This window comes from Rutilus rutilus, assembly GCF_951802725.1.
Source record: "Rutilus rutilus genome assembly, chromosome: 18".
Lineage (NCBI taxonomy): Eukaryota > Metazoa > Chordata > Actinopteri > Cypriniformes > Leuciscidae > Rutilus > Rutilus rutilus.
Window position 1 is genome coordinate 17,226,299 of NC_140231.1, and position 24,439 is coordinate 17,250,737.

At 39.0% G+C, this 24,439-nt stretch overlaps 1 protein-coding gene across 2 annotated transcripts in view; it reads left to right on the forward strand.

Annotated features, from left to right (window-relative positions):
• The window catches only part of slc8a4a (solute carrier family 8 member 4a), a 67,801-nt gene extending 43,641 nt beyond the window's left edge, over positions 1–24,160 (forward strand). For both annotated transcript variants that reach the window (XM_084386277.1, XM_084386278.1), the window contains 5 exons: positions 10,530–10,636; positions 12,810–12,934; positions 13,352–13,451; positions 15,099–15,371; positions 17,243–24,160. In XM_084386277.1, coding sequence (XP_084242403.1) covers positions 10,530–10,636; positions 12,810–12,934; positions 13,352–13,451; positions 15,099–15,371; positions 17,243–17,622 — 985 coding nt within the window. In that variant the 3' untranslated portion in view covers positions 17,623–24,160. The remainder of the gene's footprint in view (positions 1–10,529; positions 10,637–12,809; positions 12,935–13,351; positions 13,452–15,098; positions 15,372–17,242) is intronic.
• Positions 24,161–24,439: the final 279 nt, after the last annotated feature.

A 24,439-nucleotide genomic window follows, 5' to 3' on the forward strand; every position in this document is an offset into this window, starting at 1 on the left:
GAATAAATTACATTTTAAAACATGATAAAATAGAAAACAGTTATTTTAAACTGTAAAAATGTTTCACAATATTACTTTTTTTTGTATTTTTGATTAAATAAATTAAGCCTTTGTGAGCATAGGAGACTTCTTTCAAAAACAAAAAATCGTACAGAACCCAAACATTTGAATTTGTCCCAAACAATTTCGTACAGAACCCAAACATTTGTATTTGACCCAAACAATTTCCATTTTTGTCAATAGAGCATGTTTGATTCCATCTTTTGCCCAAGTTACAGACTGCCAATACAAGGAGGTTGTTTGAGGTGAATGTGAACTGAAAAAGCAGAACTAAAAAAAGAAAGAAATCTCACCACTGACACTGAGATTTGTCTAACACAGAGAACTGTGGCCCTGAGGGACGTCTCTCTGTTCATATCTTGGTCTTTCTGATGGTGCTGCCTATAGGAGTGAATATGGTTATAAATTATCCAAAACAACAATTCTGCGCTGTGAGCTGTCATCCAAAACTGACCATACACCTTCAGTTTTCTCGGAACATACAATGACGTGACTAAACGGTGATGGCACAACTATAAGAGCAGCATTCACAAGTTTCTGCACAACCCAACACCCTGTGTATTATTCAGTCACGTATTCTGTCTACATTAAGTCCAAATATCATTCAGTTGGTCAGTGAAATTCTCTCACCGACAATGTTATTGCCTCTTTCATTACGTTTAATTATAACTGATCTAACACCCATTGCTTGTGTCTCCCGCTATCCTGATTAGTATTGTCGTCCAGCAGGGCTGCAGTTCAGGCTTCTCTGGATTCTTTTTTCATCACTACTCACTTTGCGCAAAACAATAAGCAGTAAGCACCAACCAATTAAGATATCCGATTGGTCGAAAATATATATGTTGAGGGCCAATAACAAAACATAACCTCCAAATACATCTGGATAAACTTGTGCTCGCTCTGTCTCACTGCACGTACTGTCATAATGTAATGCACTTGCTCATGCCGGATCATTTAATAACATAACACAAAAATCCCAAATCTGACATTTTCCGGAACAGGATCCAGCTCAAATTAAGCACTGGTTATAGGTAGAAACAGCTCTAACCATCTAAACAGGATACATTTTCCTCAAATTCCTCTCAAAAAGCTCCCCTCGAAAGAATCCACAGTGATGTTTAGCTGTGGTATGACTACAGCATCTTAGCCTTCTGCGCCAAGCTGCCTTAAAGATAGAATCCCTTGAGAACCTCTGAAATTCTCCATTTTGTTTCTCAGAGGTAAATCAACCATGCTGGCGTCGCACAGACATAATAAGCTCATCTACAGCACCAGTCACTTATATTCATTAAAGCAAGACTTTCCACTGCCTTCTCACAACAAAACCAAGGCCAAAAAGCAAAGCTAGTGTGGTGAAGATTAAGATCAGGGATGAACACAATCAATTGTTAATGAATGAGTGGAACAGATGACCTAATCAGACCTGTAGAGTGATGGAAAACGAAAAACGGAGATGTAGCATGAGGGAAAAGGATGAAAACGTTCCATCTTGACTTTCATTCCCTGTTATTGATCATTTCATGAGACCAGAGAGGCATACTTTCATCAGCAGTGTGAACGTGAATGTTTCACAGATATGAGAGATAGGAAAGGAGAGATAAGCATGCTAATATATAGCAGCTAGCTTCTGGAGCGGTGGCTAATCCAGCTGCGCTTCATTAAAGCGCACATCAAAGACATCGAACTGTGACGCAAAGGAGGAGGGGAGAAGGGGGATCAGAGAGAGAGAGAGAGAGACAGACAGAATTTCTCAAGGGTCTGATCAGACCAGTCAAGTATTTATGAAAGCAGAAAGCCATGACACCCCAGTGCCTTTGTTAGGTGCTGACAAAACATTTGCTGAGTGTGTTTTTTTAGTAAAATCATTCATTTCTAACCTCTCATTAGTGTCTGGCACACTTTCTGAGCGGCTCTCGCTATGCAGGCCTTGGTGAGAAATGAGTTCATAGAGCTTTGTGTTGTAAATTACCAGCAGAAAAATCATGGTGTTATGTATTTATGGTCACACTTGAAATACGGCCAATGAGAAGCCATTTATCTGTACACAACATGCAATGTGGCATTGTCTCAGCCAATTAGGCCAATGTCAAGTTAAGGATTTTGAACCAATAAGATTTTGTAGTGGGTGGGATTAAGCAGCACAATGCTGCACAAATTCACCTTGTTTTTAACATAAGTTCGGGTGCAGCCATTTGTTACTTGAATGTGTGAGGCTTCAGGTGTCATTCGATTTCAGTTATTTTAGCTGCACACAAAAAAAAAACAAGTCTGTTATGCTGCTTGATGTTGCATGCAATTGTAATCACACTGGTTGTAGCACAAAATTATTTTAGTCATTTATTTACCTATTTGCTAATGAATTGAAAGTCACGCATATTAACAGGAAATAGTTTACTTCTGCATTGAAAAATTTAATAGAAACCAAGGGATTTACAAATTGTTTTATTGCTCTTAACTTTTTACGACTTAACTTTAATACTTTTCAGCTTCATCATATTATGTTGGACCAGCCGCTCTGTGAGAGTGCTCACTGTCTGTACTTTACTTTATCTGTCAAATGCTAATGGATTTACAGGTCAAGTCTACTGCTAGCCTCACCTTCAGGAGCTCATTTGCATCAAAAAGCAGTGCTTCAGTCCATGCTGGCCTATGTCTCTTACACACAGACCAGAAAGTCTTCTCAACAGTGAGGAAGTAAGAAAGAAAAGGAAACTGATAAAGGTAGGGTGGGCAATTTCGGAGAGGCTAGCGATAGCAAGCTAGCTTTGAAAGCATAAGATCCCACCCTCCCTTCAGAGCGTCTCCAAACCCACACCTCCTCCAAAACACATGAACTCGTCAGCCAGAGAAGAGTCTGCAAAGCATCACGAGACGAGAGACAGCAATAAATTGCCTCATGTCTCAAAGCACATAACATTACAAAAATAATGAACATACTTAAAGAACTCTGACCTGTACCACCTGACATGCAGATTAATTTCTGCGTTGATAGTGTTGCCATAGAAACTTGAACCGCTCCGAGTAGAACGTCACGGGTTGCCATCTTTTAATCACGGTTCCGCCAATAATCTGTTCATTACTGTGAACGTAGCATAAGCTGGTTGTTTTGGTTCAGGAGGAACTGTAAAAGGTGGCTGCTGTTTGTTTGCGGCGCTCGGTGACTGACGTCTGTCTACAACTCTGCATAGCATGAAATGCTGATGACGTGTGATGTCTGAGTATGGGTGTATGGAAATACATATGTTGACAGGCAGGTAGGACTATTAGGTAGAATATTTTTTTGGTCCTGATATTTCCATAGCAGATAAATGTAAAAAAAAAAAAAAAGTATTTTAGACCACTTCTATTATTGATTGCTATCAGGATGTGAAAAGAGTTTCAACCAATATAACAAAAAGTGTTTATGAAAAACATTGCCTACCCTACATTTAATCTCCTATTGCTGTTGAAGGCGGTTGAAGTACTGGAAACGCTGTTTTGTTGTGTATTTGTGTGAGAAATTGAATTTTAATCAAAAAATATTTTTTCTTTTTTGGGGGTGGACCATAAAAGTGGAAATTTTGCTTCAATCCCAACCTGACTACATAACTATCTTTACTGAAAGACTCAGATTTATATTTTCCTGGTGAACAGGATGGTTATGCTGGTTGGCCAGCACCAAACCAGCACTAACCAGCCTTTATCAGCATGAAGACTCCCGTGTGTTGCCGTTTGTGAGGACTGATGATGTTATGGGTGCTTGTGTTTCAGCCTGAAGCTAAACAACAATCTGCTTTCATCCAGCATGTGTCCAGTGCAGCTGTCTGCCGCCCCACAGCAGAAACCACTTCCTCTACGAGCCATTTAATCACCTCTACCTTATGGTATCTGTTCATCTGTCTGTTTGTCCTTTGTCTCGATTTCTCTCAATAATTTTAGCTCCCATCTCTCTGCACTGCAAAAAAATAAATTCCTTAAAACAAGAGAAATTTACCAGAGAAGCATAATTGTAAGGTAAGAAGATAATAAGAGAATATATCTTGAGTTAATTTTTTAACAAAAAGCTTAAATTAATTGTTCACCCCAAAATGAAAATATTTTGAAGAATGTTGGTTAACCAGACAGTTGATTGACCCCATTGGCTTCCATAGTATTTTTTTTTTCTATGATGGAAGTCAATGGGGTCCAACAACTATACTACAGTCGTACCCTAATAAGATAACCATCTCATGTGAAACTTAATAATCAACAAGATACAACACATATGAAGCAGGATACCACACTGATGAGAAAACGGAAAAGACAAATAGCATGTCTAGCCCACAAATAGACATACATTTTCAGAGTAGAAGTCAACTAAATGTCTGGTCTGAATAGAACACATAACTATGAGTATATGATATTAAAATATACAATAAACATAAAGCATAAGTGGATCAATTCAAGAATAATTTGAAAGGATTAATCATAGAAATAACCATAAAATAACTTCTTTTTTTTCTTATACAAAAAGTTTAACAAGATTTCATCTTTAATATGAATGAGCATGAATTAATCATTTTTACATTTATACTTTTAAGTTGCAATTGTTTGGTTCTTTGTTCAATCTCAAACAATTATAAAAAAAACTGCTAAACTATAATTACTAAAAACTAAATCTAAATGTGTTCACAAAATAAAAAACAACTAACAAAACCATTAATGAAGCGAACTAAAACTAAACTGAAATTTATAGGAAATTTGAAAATGATACTAAAATGTATTTAATCCGTTCGGAGCAGGTCGAGTAGAACCGGAGATTTGGTCCCTGGGGGTGAGGTTTAGGGAGGTGAGTGTAACTGTCGTAGGCCAGTAAGAGTTGTGCTTGTAAACCTCACTACCCTGATCTCAAAGAGGCGCTCTAGCGACTGATGCTTTAGCCTCCCACGACGGAGGTCGCGGTTCGAATTCTACGTGGAGCGGGTCTAGTAGATCCGGTTACACGCAGGTGAATGGTTTCAGATCTCCACCTTGTAAATGCAGCCTAATTAGAGTCATTAACAGCACCAGTCAACATCCAAATCCTTTACTTTAGAATGGCGAGCGACAAGAATTGCTTTCAAATTTCAAGATTGCAAATTACTACAGTAGGTTACTCCATTCTGCCAGAAAAATGCGCATGTCTGCTTAGACCCTTAAGTAGCGCTTTTCCATGTCAAAGACTGTTAGAAATATGAACGTTGGCATGGATTTTAGCGCGAGCACACACTAAGTTAAAATCTGTGCCTACACCCTTAAATGTAGTGCAGGTGTCCAATGGACCACTTTTACGAAGCCTGAAAGTCCCTGTACATTGCATTTGCATGGGAAAAGGCAACCAAAACTGCTCATTTTTTGCTCCTTATGGAACGGCATCAGATGGAACTATCCCCTGTAATGTGTTTTCCTCTTCCTTTCCTTTATCTTTTTCCAGTTGCACTCGTGTCTCTCTTCATCTACATCTATCTGAACACATGATAGAGCTTTTCCTTGTGGTTTATTCTGTCTCTTTCCTTCGCCCCATGCAGTCTCATGAATTTGTGAAGCATTCTGTCTGTGTGAATGTGTGTGTATATATTTTTCAGAGAGAATGAAAGCGAGATTGATCTTCCTCATTTATGCTTACAGGGCTTCCTTTGATAGTTTGGCTGCTGTATTTACCCCTGCGTCTGTAACTTTCAGAACGTGAATGCATTAACGTTCATTTAAGAAAACAGGCCGCTGTTTTATCAGCCTCACCTTTCTATTTCTGTTTCTAAATGCAAGTCCTCCTCCCTTTTAACTTTGCCACCATCTCGCTACTTCTCCCTCCTCCTCCCTGACTCCGTCTCTGTCTTTCCTTTGCCTAAGGCCTATACTTTTATCATTCCCCGCACTCTAGCTACCTGTTGCCATGCCAACCCCATAATTTAGTGTCCTACACAATGCAGTGTGTACACCTGCCTAATGCGCTCGCCCTACCGTGTGAATGCATGAGAATCTTACCTGCGCCGCGCTGCTGAAGGTGCTTTTAATGACTCATTTAGAACCGAGCTTTTAATGTTCCGCCTCCTGCGCTCGCCCTGTCATCTCCGCAGCCCACACGCGCTCCATAAAGACCCTCTTCAGCTTGAGAGAGCCCAGTGCATGGAGCGAATATTTTTATTGCAAACACTGTTAATGTGCTCACTTATTATTGAGTTGACACCATGTGTGTGGCTGTGTGTAAATTTGTGAATTTCCCCCATGACAACTTCAGTGCTTGCTGAATGGCTGCAGTGTGTGTATTCATGCCTGTTAGCATACGTACAGGCTGTGCATGTGAGTGTGAAGTGGATAGGTTTTGGAAGTGAGCAGCTGTGTGAGTTTCAGACCGCATTAAGGTCCCTTGTTGATTTTTTTGTTTATGCACATCTGTCTCTTTCTTTGGTGGGGAGTGTTTGCATCAGTGAGTAATGGATCTAATTACAGCTGAGAGCTAGCATAGTTACCTGGTCACAGAGATGACGCTACTGTGGATGCCTGGTGTCATGGTTAATTGCTTCCTGCATTCCGTTATCCTCATCCGTCCTTATCCTGCTGTTTGTGTGGATCTTCTTATCTCCAACATCCAGGCCAAAGCAACCAGAATAAAAAACAGTTTCATCTCACAAGAACCATCTTTACACTTATAATTGCAGTTGTAAACGCAGTGAAGTATTAATCAAACTACATCTGAATTGATTCTGACCACATTTTATTTTATGTATACTGCCTTTCAACGAAAATTTTGCGCGTAAAAAAATAGATACGACCTTTACACGTTGCCTTTGAAAAATTAATCCGTCATAAAAAAATTCAGATCGGGTTCGATTTTCTGCATTTTTCGCATCCGTAGCAAGCATTTTTAGAGTTGTTTTGACAATTCAGAGCCACCGTACAAGCAAACGCCAAAATTCAGAACTGTTCAGTATCAATTGGTTAAAGGGGTCATATAATGCCATTTTTGTACAAGCTAATATGATTCTTTAGGGTCTAAATTAAAAGTTTGTAATATACTTTAATTAAAAATTCTCATTAGTATTGTAAGAAAACACTAATTTTACCTGGTCAAAAACAGCTCTGTTTTCAGCACGCCGTTGTTCTGTGGCCGTTTTGCCACAACAACACACGTGGAGTGTTGCATTGACAACAGTTGAGGGTAACGTTATATTTTGAAGAATGGCAGCGGGAGTCTCTGAGGACACTGTGCAACCGTATCAATTTGAACCGGAGTTGGAAAACAGGACGTTTCTGAATGGTTGGTTAACGTAATGTCACTTTGATCTATCTTTGTATGTACTGGCAGGGTAGAGTAGTGAGATACAAACGCTATGTGTTTACTGATGTATACGTTAGTTCATTGACAGATTGATGTTACAGCTAATGGTCATGAAAAACTTTTTTTCGGTAAATGTAGGCTTAGTGATGCGTAACGTTATCTATGCAGTGTTAGGTACAACTGTCAGGGCTGAAGCACTAAAATTTTACTGATCTGTTTAAAAAATAACCAGTCTGTGAGACTATGACAGTCATTAGGCACATAAACAACACATACTCAGACAGGAGCTAATACCTTTTTCAATGTTCTCGTTTATAAAGCAGTCTGGTGAAATGATTCGTGCAAACATGAAAGCATTGACGTTGATCGTGGGGAATATTCCCTTCGAAAACAAAACTCAGCCACTGCGTCTTCAGCGGTTCAGATTTAGGAACATCAAAATGACTGCTGTGTTCCTTATTACACCCAAGAACAGAACACCACAATCGCTTCGACGCCATTCTGCTCATAGACAGTGCTCCAGCGTATCAACAATGACGCGCGGACTATGATGACAGACAGCTCGCTCACGAGCGAGGGCGGGTCTGTGTTGAAACGCTGCTGTCAATCAACAATCGTGGGAGGGGCGTCGATTTTGTGACGTCACAAAATCGAACAGCTTGATTTGAGAGAGGGGAAAACATAAGGAGAAAAAAAAAAAAACACTGGATGGATTTTTATCATTTATGATGGTTGTGTACAGGCACTGCCAACACACATTTCAGTACAATCAACTTGTAAAAGTGCATGTACCATTATATGACCCCTTTAATGGAAATTGGTGGTCTTTTTTTAATATGTGGCTCCAGTATCCTTCAAAGTAAACTTTGAATCCTTGATAAGGAGGTGGAACTCTCCTTCCTCTCTAAGCAATCTCAGGATTGGATGGACCCAATATTTCCTAAATTTTTTTTCTTTTTAAGAAGAGAGAAAATCATCCTTGCTTGAAGACTCCATTTTCTATTGTTTTGCGGATTCCACAGGTACCAGATGGAAATGGGCCGACATTATGTTTCTGTCTGGGAAGGCTGTATTTATTTGATCAAAAATACAATTAAAACAAGAATATTGTGAAATATTATTACAATTTAAAATAATTGGTTTCTATTTTAATATATTTTTAAAATTGTAAAAAAAATTGTGTGGTAAAGCTGAATTTTCAGCATCATTTCTCCAGTCTTCAGTGTCACATGATCCTTCAGAAATCATTCTGATATTGCAGGATTCTTCAATGAATAGAAAGTTCAAAAGAACAGTATTTATTTGAAATATTACTATATTACTTTCATTTTTGATTTGTGTATTTTTGAATATTTTTATATATAATTATTACTGTGTCTGTATATTATATTGATATAATATATTATTAATGGAGCTGTCGGTCATTTTTACATTTTACCACACTTTTTTTTTTTGGAAAGAGGACGTTTATAGGTTCAGTGGCACAAACTGGCAGAAATCTTGAACTTTCTGCTTTTTATATAAATAAATTCTGATGCGACTGCTTATTTCCAACACTATTTTCTATTCCTTGTATTTCATATTTTTGAGCTTATTGTATGACACTGCCACACACTATAGTGTAGACAAGATGTTTACAGAGTGATTGGGATGTAGTCAGGAGAACTGCAGATACAGAGAAAAAAGACAAAAATGGGGGATGGGATGTGCTAAGGCATGCACGTGTTACAATCATGTAAGATAAGCACGGTGGGCTAATTAATAAAGAACAAGTCCTAATGAATTTAATTACACACACGTCTGGCCAATGAAGGCTGCAAAGCACAGAGAAGTGGGCAGAGAGAAGATTAGTGCTAACATGTAATAGAGGGATTACAGTACAAAACAGCAGTGGGAACGTGTGTTTACACTGCAAATGCAGATATACCTGAGCATGCCTAACGAACCTTTGTCCCTTGCCTTTGTCATTATCCATGAGCTCTGTCCCAAACAGTCTTGAGTTCAGTTCACTTCTATTCCTTTAGGTCCTCATATCCAGGATTAGACTGGATACACGCAGACAAAACTAATTTTCTGTTCTTTTTTTTCAGTTTCTGCACTGAATCTGCACAGTAATGCAAAATAATGTCTAACTCAGCTGAGACATCTACTGTCTTAGTATTTACGTCTCCTTTTTTACTTTCTATAAGTGTCTAGGGGATAGGTCAACTTTTCATTCTGTTAACATTTACCAATTAAAATGTTGTCATTCCAAACCCAAATGCAAATTTTTTCATGAAATTATGAAATTTCACTGACACAGACAAAAATGAAAAAAGACTGACATGGTTTAAAGACATTTGTAGATCAAGGGAATCAGCATTTTTTCTGGGGTGCTCAAACCCTCAAGCAAGCTCAGTTTTTGGACCTCAGTATTTCTAAAACCCTGCGTACAGCCATGGTTACAATGATATACTGTGGTGATTGTGTGCCACCATCTTTTTTGCTAAATTAATTAAATTCTCCCCTTGTTGCTGTTGTAAAGCTTTCCTGTAGACAGTGTTTATCAACCATGTTCTGACTGTTCTAATTGCTAATAATGACAAATGGTGATTTGCTGTGGCTAACCACCTGCTTCCTAAGCACAACAGCACTGTACCGCAGCCCAGTCTGCTGCATGTTCCTGCCTCTCTGAGGGAATCAGCTCTTCAGCTTTTGCGCTTCTCTATAATGTAGGAAACAAAAAAATGCCCACTGCATAAAGTTTTCATGACCTTTTTTCAATAATTTTCTCATTCAATGAATATTAGGGAATGTTGCATACGCTCTTTGGGGTTCATGCATAAAAACAAGCAGAATGAATTTAGGCGTAAATCATTCATAAATCCATTCCTACATCAATTGTTGCATTGAACTGAAAGCGACAATCTACATAAGAATGGTTTTACGAACGATTTACACAGAAAACCATTCTGCTTGTGTTTCATGAATGAGCCCCTTTCTTCCACTGCCTTTCCTCAGCTCTTTCTCCAAGTGTTTGTCAATGGCTGCTGCTGGATAGCTATACCAATGTTTCTTAATAATGTGCTTTAACAATTTTAGGTAGTTTTTCCTGCCACTGCCAACTTTGACTTACTCACTTGGGAGTTTGTAACACACTTTGTTTGTAAAGTTTCTTTGAGCCATCAAAATGTTCTGTCTTTGTCCAACACAGGAAGATCCTTGAGGTGAAGGTCATTGACGATGAGGAGTATGAGAAGAACAAAACCTTCACCATCCACCTTGGGGAGCCGGTGCTGTTGGAGATCGGGCAGAAACACGGTCAGTGGATCTCCTTTTGACATCCATCTGCAGAGTTCTATGGTTTTGAATTAGAATACAGATTGGGGTCTCTGTTTAATATTGTATTAATAGCTTTCACATCTATCCCTGAATAATTCAGGAACAGATTTGATTGAAAGGTTTCTTTGTGCAAATTAAGCGAATAATGGGAGACAGTGGACTGTGGTCTTGAGTGATTGAATGAGTGATTGTTATAACGGGAGAGTAGGAACAGGCTGTAACTGGTCGCAGTGTAAGCGGCCATGTTGAAGCAATATCTTTAGGCCATTTCTGCACGTTAATTATGTACTAACTGCTCTAATTTAATGTTCATCCCCATGCTCTTCAAATTGCTGCACTGTTATGGGATCCAATTATGAATAAGCATTTTTTTATGATTTTTGACACAAAGGAATGAATTCACTAAACAGTTGTCATTTATATGCGGTATTCTTGTTCACTATTCATCCACAATCTAGTTCAGTGGGGTTTTTTCACAATGCAGTCTGTGGACCACAGAAAATTTGAGATATTTATTGAAATAGTTTTTTCTCACAAAATGCCTTTTTAGGGCTTTCAAAGGTAACTGAAATGAAATATGTTTAACGTAGTAATTTTTTAAAACATTTAAAACATTTGAATATTTATATTACAATACAAATATTAGATGAAAGTTTAAATATTAATATTTATAATATATATAATATGGTCCCTATCATACACCAGGTGCGATGCAAGTGTTTTTTGCTAGTTTCAGCCCTACGCAGTTATCATTTTCACGTCCTGCGCCCCGTTGTTTAAATAGCAAATGCATTTGCGCCCATTTGTGCGCCCATGGGCGTGCTGGTCTGAAAATAGACTGACTAAAATCAATGACGCATAATTTTTTTCTGTTATTTAAAGAGCACGTTAGTAATATGCGCCTTTAGGCGAGTCCACAACGCACGTACACTCTTATTACACACACAGGGCAGCAGCACACAAACTAGCTAAATATAAAAAAATAAAAGGATTACAATGTAAAAGATTCATATTGTGCACATGAAGATATGGGGGAATCCGGCTTGTCCCGAAGATGTTCTGCTTGCGCACTCTAACGTTGCGCACGAGCAGATCCGTTTGTTCTCTGGAGACGTGTTCAGTCTTTCCGCTTGCAAATTCCGTCATGTAAATAGCAACCCGCCATGGTGCGAGCGCAACTGGCTTTTAAAGGGAATGGAAGATGAGACTCTGATTGGTTTATTGCATGTTACGCCCAAAACACACCCATTACTCATTAAGAGTATAGGGACAACCCTTTTAGACCATGCGCCGGGCGTGCATACAGTTTTTCCTGTTGTTAAACTAGCAAAAGTGGATTAGGACTAAGTGCACTTGAGCCAGGCGCTTTAGACCATGCGGTTAGATCGTTAAAATAGGGCCCTAAAGCTGATAAAAATTAAGACTTAAAAATAAAAACCGAAAATATAAAAATATAAGCTAATTTAAAATATTAATAAAAACGATAATAATATATTAATAATAATGATAAAACAACACTGATTGACAGCCCTAGTTTGTAACAGTAAGAAATAAAAATCTAATCTGAATATAGATTTTTGGGGCAAAAAAATAGTCACGTTCTGTTTGTTTTAGTTTCATTTTCATGGACCCGCCAGTTATCAGTTTCTATGGACACTCATTATCTGCACACCTGTTGTTCATCATTTAGTGCGTTATCGTTGTATATTGAAGTTCCTCTTCGTTTGCATTCATGGTCTGGTATTGTCATGTGTTACACGCTGTCACGTTACCTGTTCATCATCTGTGGATTACTTGAGTTCGTTTTTATAATAAATTCCTTTGTTTTGGAACCTTTTGAATCTTTATCATCATCTAAACTAAAGCATTACACATTCATACAATTTATTTTGGCTTTAGTTTAGTAAAAGTTAATGATTTATTTTGGAAACTTGTACAGTCACAACCCAAGTATGCCAGATCACTGCAGTCTGCTGCATCCTCTACGGCCTGCGAGGTGGAAAAATGAGCATGAAAACTGATTTTTTGGCCTCATTTGCACCGTTACTTTATTTGCGAAATTCCTTTAGTGAAGTTCTACTGTTTCAGCTCTGTAATACATGTGCAAACTCTACACAGCTCAGTAGATGTTCAATGTGTCTTCTGCTGACAGGCGACTCTAATGATAACAAACCGGCGGTGGTGGCTGAGGAAGAGGAGGTGGCCAAGATGGGGTGCCCAAGTCTGGGAGAGCACACCAAACTGGAGGTGGTCATAGAGGAATCCTATGAGTTTAAGGTAAGTCCTGTGAATCAGGAAAAACAATACAGCAATACTGCTCAATTTCTCACATACAATTTATCTGAATCCTTACCTCCGCCTTCCCATGGTGACAGCCTCAATACTGGAGGTCACTGGGGTCAGGTAGCTCAGGGATTTAGAAGAGATTTGGGGTGGAAAGCAGCCGCAGCCGCAGCCCTCTGAATGCAAAACAAGCAAATGGCTAGGACAGTATGACATTGGAGAAAATGAAATTCGGACGGGGTTGTGCATAGACGCCCACTACCTCTCTGAAATCAGTTTAGTTGAGACCTCTGTGCTCACTGGCCTACGAGACAGAGTCATATTAAATCTTGTCTACTACAAGGACACATTTTTGTGAGTTGAGGTTTGATTGATCTTCTTGGTGTTGTATGTATTTGTGTGTTTTTGCAGAATACCGTCGACAAGCTAATAAAGAAGACTAACCTGGCGCTGGTGGTGGGCAGCAGTAGCTGGAGAGAACAGTTTGTCAGCGCTGTGACTGTCAGTGCAGGTCAGTGTCTCTCTGTGCTCATACATGCTCAAATAGAAGCCTGTGGACCACACAACTGATTTATATTAGAATATAAATTAGAATATTACATGAAATCACACAGTAATTACACAGTAATACCATGGTCACTGAACCAGGTTTTGGTTCTTTTGGCAGTGTGGGCAGGTGCAAATCCTGCTGTAAAATGAAGGAAGCATGAAGTGCTCTGAAAATGTCCTGGTAGACGGCTGCGTTGACTCTGGATTTAATAAAGCACAGTGGACCAAAGTCCTCTTTTCTGATGAGAGCAAATTTTGCATCTCATTTGGAAACCAAGGTCCCAGAGTCTGGAGGAAGAATGGAGAGGCACACAATCCAAGATGCTTGAAGTCCAGTGTGAAGTTTCCATAGTCTGTGTTGGTTTGGGGAGCCATGTCATCGGCTGGTGTTGGTCCACTGTGCTGTCCACTCAACGCAGCCGTCTACCAGGACATTTTCAGAGCACTTCATGCTTCCTTCATTTTCCAGCAGGATTTGCACCTGCCCACACTGCCAAAAGAACCAAAACCTGGTTCAATTACCATGGTATTACTGTGTAATTACTGTGTGATTTCATGTAATATTCTAATTTTCTGGGATTTTGATTTCGTGGGTTTCATAAGCTGTAAGCCATAATCATCAAAATTATAACAAATAAAGGCTTGAAATATCTCACTTTGCATGTAATGAGTCTATATAATATATTAGTTTCACCTGTTAAAGGAGAACTCCGGTCAATTTTAACATTGAGCTCATTTTTTTGTACATTTGGAGTGCTGTCAATACAGAGAACAACGACAAAAATCTGTGTTGCCTACACCGAGTTATTCTATTTTTCAAATTTGCGCCCTGTTGACTTCAATGGGGCAATGTTTAAACCTGCTTTTAGCCTCTTAACATCCTTGATGTGTCATTACAAGTGCACAGAAAATGTGAGTGATTCCTTCAGAGTGAACACGGTGAATCTGACTGCAGTAGATGTGAAAGATATTAATAAAAATTAAGTTAATTCAGCCAGCGCTCATACCTGTATTTACTTCCTGTTTTCGGTCGAAGCCCACAGTAGTCGATTGTCGAGTTCTCCACTGTTGCTTAGTTACCTATGATCACGCGCATGAACTCGACAATCGACTACTATGGACTTTGACCGAAAACAGGAAGTAAATACAGGTATGAGCGCTGGCTGAATTAACTTAATTTTTATTAATATCTTTCACATCTACTGCAGTCAGATTCACCGTGTTCACTCTGAAGGAATCACTCACATTTTCTGTGCACTTGTAATGACACATCAAGGATGTTAAGAGGCTAAAAGCAGGTTTAAACATTGCCCCATTGAAGTCAACAGGGTGCAAATTTAAAAACTAGAATAACTCGGTGTAGGCAACACCGATTTTTGTCGTTGTTCTCTGTATTGACAGCACTCCAAATGTACAAAAAAATGAGCTCAATGTTAAAATTGACCGGAGTTCTCCTTTAAGTTGAATTCTTGAAATAAATCAACTTTATGATGATATTCTAAATTTATGACCAGCACCTGTATATATATTATACTGAACAAAAAAATGGCGATAACAAATTTTGCTATTATCGAGCAACCCTACTATATACTTTTGGTTACCTCCATAGGTGATGATGATGAGGAAGAGAGTGGGGAGGAACGCTTGCCCTCATGCTTTGATTACATCATGCACTTCCTGACGGTTTTCTGGAAGGTTCTGTTTGCCTTCGTTCCACCCACGGAGTACTGGAACGGCTGGGCCTGCTTCATTGTCTCCATCACGCTCATTGGGGCCCTAACTGCTCTTACTGGAGATCTGGCATCTCACTTCGGTTGTACAGTTGGCCTGAAGGACTCAGTCACAGCTGTGGTGTTTGTGGCCCTGGGCACATCTGTGCCTGGTAAGTGTTGATTTGTGTATCACGTGTCCTTCCAATAGCATGTAGCTGATTAGTAAGAGATAACGTACAGTCATCAGGTCATTATCAAAAAATAAACCATGACAAACCTGAATGCCATGATAAACCAATCAGAATCGAGTATTCGGTCAAATATTCAAGCATTACATACTGTACAATTAAAATGTTGTTACTGCTTCCAAAATCTTTTCTAATTTATATTTCCATTATGGCCCTAGTCAGCTTTTGTGCGAGTGCTGTGGTTTTTTTAGACTGTTTAATTATGTGGACTAATTAGAGGACATGATTTGCTCTGGAGCTACAGGGGATCTGTTTGTTTGTCTTGGCATTAGCCACAATAGACTGGATGGAATGATTCTGCACATATTCAAGCTCTGTATGTCAAACCATCCTCAAGCTCCAACACACATAATGAAAAGATCCACTTGAAAGACAAATCTCCCATGAGATCTTTCATATCTCAGTTGTTTCTTCTAGACAGCAGTGAGATTAAAGGGATAGTTCACCCAAAAACTGTTTGGTTACCCATATTCTTCAAAATATATTTTGTGTTCAACAGAACAAAGAAACTCATACAGGTTTAGAACAACATGAGGGTGAGTAAATTATGACATCATTTTCATTTTTGGGTGAACTATCCCTTTAAATAGAGAGCAAACTGTGCTTAACTTTCATACTACTAAAACTTATAAGAGGTGAGTGATATAAGTACAAATTCATATCACATTATTCTTATACATTTTGGTTGCTAATGATATATGTATAAATCACAATATACACATTGTTATGCAAAAGTAATAAAAAAAAATAATGGCCTTTTTTTAAAAAGTTATGGTAGAGCCTTGGTAGTCATAATTTGATTATATGTTTTATGGAGGTAAAATTATATATATAAAAAAAAAAAAACATTTTGTAAATGTGTAAATGAAGTTGCAAGTGTAAAAAAGAAAACACGATATTTGCAATTTTGCACATTTGCAAGTTCATTTGGTAAAGCATTTAGTAAAACTGGTAACTCCTTGGTATGTGGGTCTTTTTGAATGATTAACTAAAAGAACTAGTTCATAAGATTCATTTGTTTTCAATCAAACTACACTGGCTGCGCTGTGAACATTTTTTTTATGCAGCTTACTCAGTAAAGTTAGACTGAAAACTTAGATTCATAACACTTTTTCTTTCTCCTTTGTTAACGGTATATTGGTTTAACCTGTCTATTGCCCATCTTTACTGTCAAATATTTCTTCTAATAAAAAGACCCTTGTAATCTCATATTTATCTCTCTAGAGTTTCAGAAGAATTCAATAACTGTGCTCAGATTTTCCAAAATACCAAAGTCTACAATTAAAAGTCCGATATTTTAATATGAACTCGCTCAAACATTCCTCATCAAGTTCTCTCCAGACAGAATTGCTGACATTCATTTTATCATGTAGTACATCTATACTCTTAGTAGATCAACAATGATCTCATTTGTTTTTATTTTTATTTCTCATTCGGGCTTTTAGGAGAACAATTCGAGACAAAGTTGATACTTCAATTAAACATAATTGCGACCACCCTTCAGTGATTCCCGTCCCGGTTCCTGAAGGAACACCAATAGTAAACATTTTGGAGGTCTCTCTTATCTGACCCATCCATTTCAGGTCTTGAAGTCTCTACTGATGAGCTGAATCAGGTGTGTTAGGAAATGTTTGAAATGTTTACCGTTGGTGTGTTTCCAGGAACAGGGTTGACAAATACTGTCCTGAACTATGAAAGCAGCGTCTTTCATTAAAATGGCCCTTCGGGGCTCTTCCAGTTCTCACCATCCTTCTTTCATCTTTCTCTCTCTGACTTTTTTTCGCTCTCTCCAGACACATTTGCCAGCAAGGTGGCAGCCATCCAGGACCAATACGCCGATGCATCCATTGGAAATGTGACGGGTAGTAATGCAGTTAACGTCTTCCTGGGTATCGGAGTGGCGTGGACCATCGCTGCCGTGTACTGGAACAGTCAGGGCAAAAAATTTATGGTCCCGCCTGGGTCGCTGGCGTTCTCCGTCACCCTCTTCACCATCATGGCACTGCTGTGTGTTGTGACTCTACTGTACCGCCGCCGGCCCACTGTATCTGGGGGCGAGCTGGGGGGCCCGCGAACCGCCAAGCTGCTCACCGCGTTCCTTTTCTTCGTGATGTGGCTCATCTACATCATGCTGTCCTCGCTGGAGGCTTACTGCCATGTGCCTGGCTTCTGAGAAAGATCATAAGAAAGATGTACTCCACTGTACAACCCCCATCATTCTTCCTCTCTGCTTTTGTGTATATGAGAAGTCTAAAATTAGTGTTTACATCTGTTCTTACTGGTAATTATCATTGTTGAAATTGAACTTGCATCCTTTCGCTCACACTGATGTGAATATCTAGATGAGTGTCAGTGAAGGATGATAGAGGCTGTGTGGTTTCATGCACAGCTTTCTCTTTATAGATGGATTTCTCTTACATGGTGTCTGCCACCACCTGGATATTCAGACAGCAACACTCTCCAGAATACTCTCCAGAGAGCCACCTCAGCGCTTTTCTTGCTTCAGTGCTGTTTTTTTCCAAGGATGGTCCTTTACGCCTCACTTCGATATTCTCTCAGAAATCCCTCTTCTATAATTTTTTGCTCCCCTCCCAGTCGCAGTCAATAGACTCATTCCCACTGCAGAGATTTGGGAATGCTTCACACCTCTACCTACCCTTAAGACATGAACACTCTGTTTCATCTGTCTTCTCTCGCCTGTTTCTGCAGCTCCACATAGACCTTCACACCACACTAGCGCTTTTCATTTCTCACAACTATAATTTCAGCTCAAGTGATGCGGCGAGGGCTGAGCCTTCCCAAACTGACTCTGCCCCACACACAGTGATACCTATACCTACTTTGACTTCGACCTCTCCCCCAATAATAATTCAACTTCCTGACTACTAACCTTGCCTCAGTGTTTCCTATACTGCAGATTTGTCATCATTGACCCCGCCCTAGCACTTTTTGACCAATGGCCCCGTCCCCAATATTTCATCATCTTTTTCACCTCTGACCCTGCCCCATCACTACATACACCACACCCTATTCACTTCTGACTCCACCCACTACACTACCTGTACCACACCGTTTTCATCTCTGGCCCCACCCCAATATTACCACACCTTATTTACATATGACCCTTCCCCCTACATGTGCTATCCCTTCTCCATCTCTGCTCCACCCCCAAACTATCTATGCCACACCTTATTTACATAATGACCCCTCTCCCAACACAACAAACAAACAGCATCTTCACTCCTGACCCCTCCCCTACATTATCAATACCACACATTTGTACCTCTCATCCTGACCCATCACTACCTACACCACACTCTTTTCAACTTCGACTCTGCCCACGATTCTTTAGTCACACTTCTTTATCTTTGGCCCCACCCCAATTTTATATATACCACACCTTCTTTAGAAATGACCCCACCCCTGACAGAACATGTCACGCCCTCATCACGCCCTCTTAACATCTACTTTTTTATGTCAAATACTGGTGTTGTAAAGCTGGTGTTTTTATTTATTTATTTTTATCATACTACTGAAAGTTAATTATGAAGTCAAGAGAAGGAATGCAGGAAGAAAAGAAAGATTCGTTTTTCAAGCTTTTCTGGTTATTTTTGTTGAACGTGAACAAAACCAGAAGAGGTACACATTTTGCATGGCACATCATTAGTGGTAGAAGTTGAATGGAGACCAAAAGAAATAGTTTATCGGTGACATTGACATAAGAACCAAGGTGTTAGTGTTTATTCATGTGATATTTATTGATATTTATTATTATCAACTATGTATTATGTGGGGAAATAACGTAGGCTGTATGTGTATGAGAGCATGTATTTGAAAGGACGAGTGCAACGGATTAGACGAAATATATGAGTGTTGTGTGCTAATCTGTCAAACAGTGTTCAGAGTCTTTGTATATGAATATGAGTGTCTTAACGTATGAAAGTGTTGAATTTCGTATGAATTTTGTGTCTGTCACTGCCACACTCAGGAGTTTCAGGCTCTCATCATGTGAGCTTCGAAATCTTTTCCCATCATCCATTAATCTACAAATGGGTGCAGCTTCCATGACCATGTGGTACATTCGTTCTCATAATGTTGGTCCTAAATCATGCAGTGAGAGAGCAGACTGTCCTGTCGTGCCGAACTATGTTCTACAGCTTCACTGTGTCAAGCTTTTAAGCTTTATTCGCTATCAAAGGCATTGTGTCATGTGGTTGTGTGTGAACACAACATGGGTGCCTTGATATCAACAGTACAATATCTCTAGGCTAGTGGTTCTCAACGGGGGCGTTCAGAGAACAACGGCGGGTGTTGGAAACAAGATTTTTGAAAGGGGGGCGTTCAGGTGTTCATGGGGGGGGCGTTCGAGTTTACACCAAAGATCCAGGCAAGACAAGATTAAACGTAATTACTTGCAAAATAATTGCCTACAACATTCTAAAATCTGCCAGTTTAATGCGACATGTAAGCTTTGTATCGTTTCTTTTGCAACGACTTTATTATTTTTCCAGTCATAGACCAGCGCTCAAGCACTGACTTAGAATCCAGCACTGACAAGAATCAGCATTCACATGCTCAAAAATGTGTTTCACGCTGACAACAATGGCTAGAATCACGCAGCGGAGGAATGGAAAGTTAACAAGCCATTAAAAAAGTATTGACTTAAGAACCACATATATTTTCTAATATTTTCAATAAATCATGTTCCCATTCACTCCGGCGACGAATTTAAAATGAATTAAACTCAATTCTATTTATAAGATAAAACTTACATTTTTAGGCATTAACTAATGACTTAAGAAAACAAAATGTTTTCTTTGTTCACCAAGTAATTTACTGGTCAGGCATTACTACTTTAAGGAGAAAATGACAATTTGATGGATAATTCTGTAATCACATTTTGGTAATGTATTAATAAAGCCGTCATATCTGAGCGTGAAACGCTGCTTGGATAGTTTCAAGATAGTTAAAAAATAATTAATAATACAATAATAATTTAATTGTTCATATGTGTTTATTCTTGTTAAAAGATTATAGGCAACCGCTTGGACTTGCATGCCTCAGGTACCCTGGAAATCCAGAGTTCTCGCGAGAGCACAAGTTGAATTTGCTCAGCGAGTTTACTCTGGCGTCGAGTAATGATGCTCATTAAATATGCCCTTGTATCCGAGCTGCACCAATCACATCGGGTTATCTGATATAGGCGGGCCAGAGGCGAGCTAAACAGATGATGACGACAGCACTGTGACGTCATAGTCATTAGTAAACATTGCAAGATGGCTATGGATGAACACCAGTTGTTTGAAACGGCTTTGGCCGCTACAATGAATGAGTTAGAGTTATCTAAAACAGAAACAGAAGACGCCGCTCGAATCGTTCCTTTGCAAGAAGGGCATTTTTGCTGTTTTGCCGACCGGATACGGCAAGAGTCTAATCTACCAGTTAGCTCCGCTGGTAGCTAAGCGTATGGGGCTTGTTGTGATTGGTCGTAGTGTGTTATCCAATTGCGCAGTGATATTTTCAAATGCATGCTTGGTGCCGCCCCTCGAGCTGGCCGATTTTCATTAGTTGATGCCAGACCATTAATCTTTCAGATTTAGGTCTGGATTTCCAGGCTATGCCTCAGGCGCACTACAGCTGAAACTAACGTCTCTGCAACCTGCAGTAAAGAAATTAGCAGAAAAACATCAAGCACAGGGCTCTCACACTAATTTTCAAATCAAAAGTTCGAAAAGTTTTGAAAGTTAGAATTCGATGCCTTTTCCCTGTTCATTTTCTCCGTTGAAAATAATTTATAAGAATGCTTCTTGTTTACTGACTGGCTGTTCGCGGTACAGCTGCTGTTAATTACATTTTTAATGTTTGTAACCGTTGCATTTCGTTAACACTGATATACACTGACATGTAGGCTAATTTCTACTTAAGATGACTTTTTGCTCTGTGGAAAACTATGATAATAATATTCCCACTGTTCAGGCAAATCAAATCTGTTATTTGACTTTTAGTGAAATGCTTTTTAACTATATATGAAAGCTGCAGTCCGTAACTTTTGGCGCTCTAGCAGTAAATAAACAAAATTGCAGGTGTCTTGGTAGGCCACTGTGCAGGTACTGTGCTACTCCGCAGCGGTGCCGAGTGCCGACTCGAACCAGTCAGGGGCCGTTCATATATCGGGTTTTCGCACAAAATTCGTTATTTCAAAAGTAGGCGCGCGGCAAGTGCGCACATAATAGAAGCGACGCGGTCGATTGAAAACATCTCAACTTTTCAGAATACCGCAAGCGCACAGCAGGTCATGTGACAAAAACCAACCAATCAGCTTCGGCCTTTCCATAACAACATCGAAAGCTCAGCCGAACAGCTGATCATAACTGTACAGGGCGGGTTTTTATTTCTCATCTCCGTTCTAGTTATAAAGTTAAGGCGGTAAGGTTGGCCCAAAAAAGGTTGAGAATCACTGCTCTAGGCCATACAGTAGGTCCGTCACTGAGTTTACACTGTAGTCAAGTGAAAATAGTGAGTTTATTTATTGTTCATGCACAGCATTCGCATTTTACCTGTGAAATGTGAGCCCCTCACCTTTGCCACATTAATCCAGAGCGTATCCAATTATCCAAGCGCTTACCTCTCCTGATAGCATTGCCGCTGCCTAATTTGTGTTTATGTGCATGGTTAATGTATAATAGATATGATTCCAGTTCAATTTCAGTTTGCTCTCTTTATTCGGTGTCCTCCATCTGCTCCTTAACTAATGAGACTTGGTTCATTTCCAGTTAGCCAGGAGTTAAAACTAGCTTAGTTAGCCCAACTCTCGCTCTCTCTCTCTCTCATCCCATACTCCTCTTTGCTAAGTGATACAGTGATTATGGGTTTCAGTTTGCAGATATTATGTAATTGTTTACAAGGGTTTAATGTGTCCCATTTTCTCAGCTATCAGCCATCTGCTTGGCCCGACCTGGGACAAATGCTATAGGAAACGGAAAGTTATAGCTTTAGGAAATTCTGGTGTTGCTCCTTATTAAGGGCCCCAGTAGACCAGAGCATCACTTTTTAATGCACTAAAGAAAAGTCTTTTTAAAGAGCTTTCTGAAATATGATAAGAGGGAATGCACAGTCCCATTACCTGATTTATAATGACGCCAATGGCCAAATGCACCACTTTAGAAGGGTGCTATCTGTTATGATGATACCATTGGCTTAAAAGAGGCTGGGCTGCTATAGCACTCCATTTTCGTGAAAGATAGAACTTAGAGGTCCAACAAATCCACTGTCAGCCTCTATGAAAAAGTGCTCCGCTCATTTTCTAATGCAATGCGTGGCGAAACGGATATACATACGGTCCGCATTTATACCTGCATATGTGTATTTATACATTCCAATGATTCCAGATTAAAAAAAGCACAGAGTGATGTATTTTTAGTGCTTCTTGTTGCTAGGCGATGTCTCAAAGAGTTATTGTCTTTCTGTCATTATGTTGTCTGGTGTCAGTGCTCTAGGGTGGGTGGGTTGGTTTGTAATTACTTTATAAGGTCACGCTTGTCTTTCTCCTTTTAGCTGGCCACACAGGGTAAATTAACTTAAAAGTTCCACCTGAATTCAAGGACAGTTAAGAACCTTAAATTGCCCCTTAGAGTTTTGCTTCGTGGAGAGCAGAGCAGTGATTGATTTTATTGAGGTAAACATGTTCAAATGTAGCTGTCATCAAACTATAGAGGATTATGGTGGTGAATCCCTCTTTAATGCTCAGTCGCCTGTGGATAACCTTGAAGGAAATTACCATATGAGAGCATAAAAATCTTTTATGTGGACCGGGAAGGACCATTTTTTGAGGACTTAGCCTAAAGCATTGTGACGGATCAATGATCATATAACAGAAGATGTGCATAGACACACACTGAAAATTCTGTCATCATTTAGTTCCAAAACCACTTTTTTTTTTTTTTTTTTGTGCTCAACAGAAGGTTTTTAAGGACATGAGGACAGGTAAATAATTTTAAATGTTGTGTTTTTCTGTCCTTTTAAGTGTGTTTCCACGCTCGTCCACTGTTATTTGATCATAAATCAGTCACAACTTCCCCAAATACCCTGGCATAAACAAAATGACCTTGAATATCTAATATTCATAGTCCATCAAAGCATGCTCGTTTGACTCTTGTATGTCAGAGTGCTTGTGTCGTGTGAGAGTCACATGTGCTCTCTTATGATACTTCAATCTTAAAGCATGTCTTTTCTGTGTGTGTGCATTCGTCTCATAATATTGCATTTCTCTTTAATCACAAACATTGAAATATTTACAAAAGAAATTAATTGTGTTTGGTTTTGTATGTATTGCTATTTGATAAATTACTGTTTTAAAAGACTTAGTTTTTTTTAAAAAGCCAAGTGTTTGTTAGTTATATGACACTATTATTGTCTTGAGATCTGTTCTGTACTGAGACAAATTTATATTTTGGGTAAAAAAAAAAAATCAAGTGCTGCATAGAGTACTTTATCATCATCATCATTATCATCACAACAACAACAAAATAATGTATGTTCTCAATGTTTTATCTAAAAGTGTGTGAGGGAGAAAGGGTGTGATTTTAATGTGAACTCATTAAAAGCTGTAATGTGAAGGGAAACTACAGTATTTTGCCAAAAGATGGAGAATGAGTCTCTGTTTGTAATGCGTAAAACTTTGTTTCTTATTTCATTTATTACTGAGTACATTAAAGTTGGAATTGTATATTACTTACAGACTTTTTAACTCTTTATTAAAGGGGCTTTTGTTTTTTCTCCAGCAAATGACTAAGAAATCACAACACCTCTGCTAATATAATTGTCTATTTATTGACTTTTCTTGGCCTTCATATCAAACTAATTAGCTGTATAATCGAATATCTAACTGCAAAGTACAAAATGAGCATTTAAGTATTTTCTTATGGGCTGTGTTATGTTTATGTTAAACTTTTTTTGCCCACACACATTAAAAAAAATAAAATCTATTACTG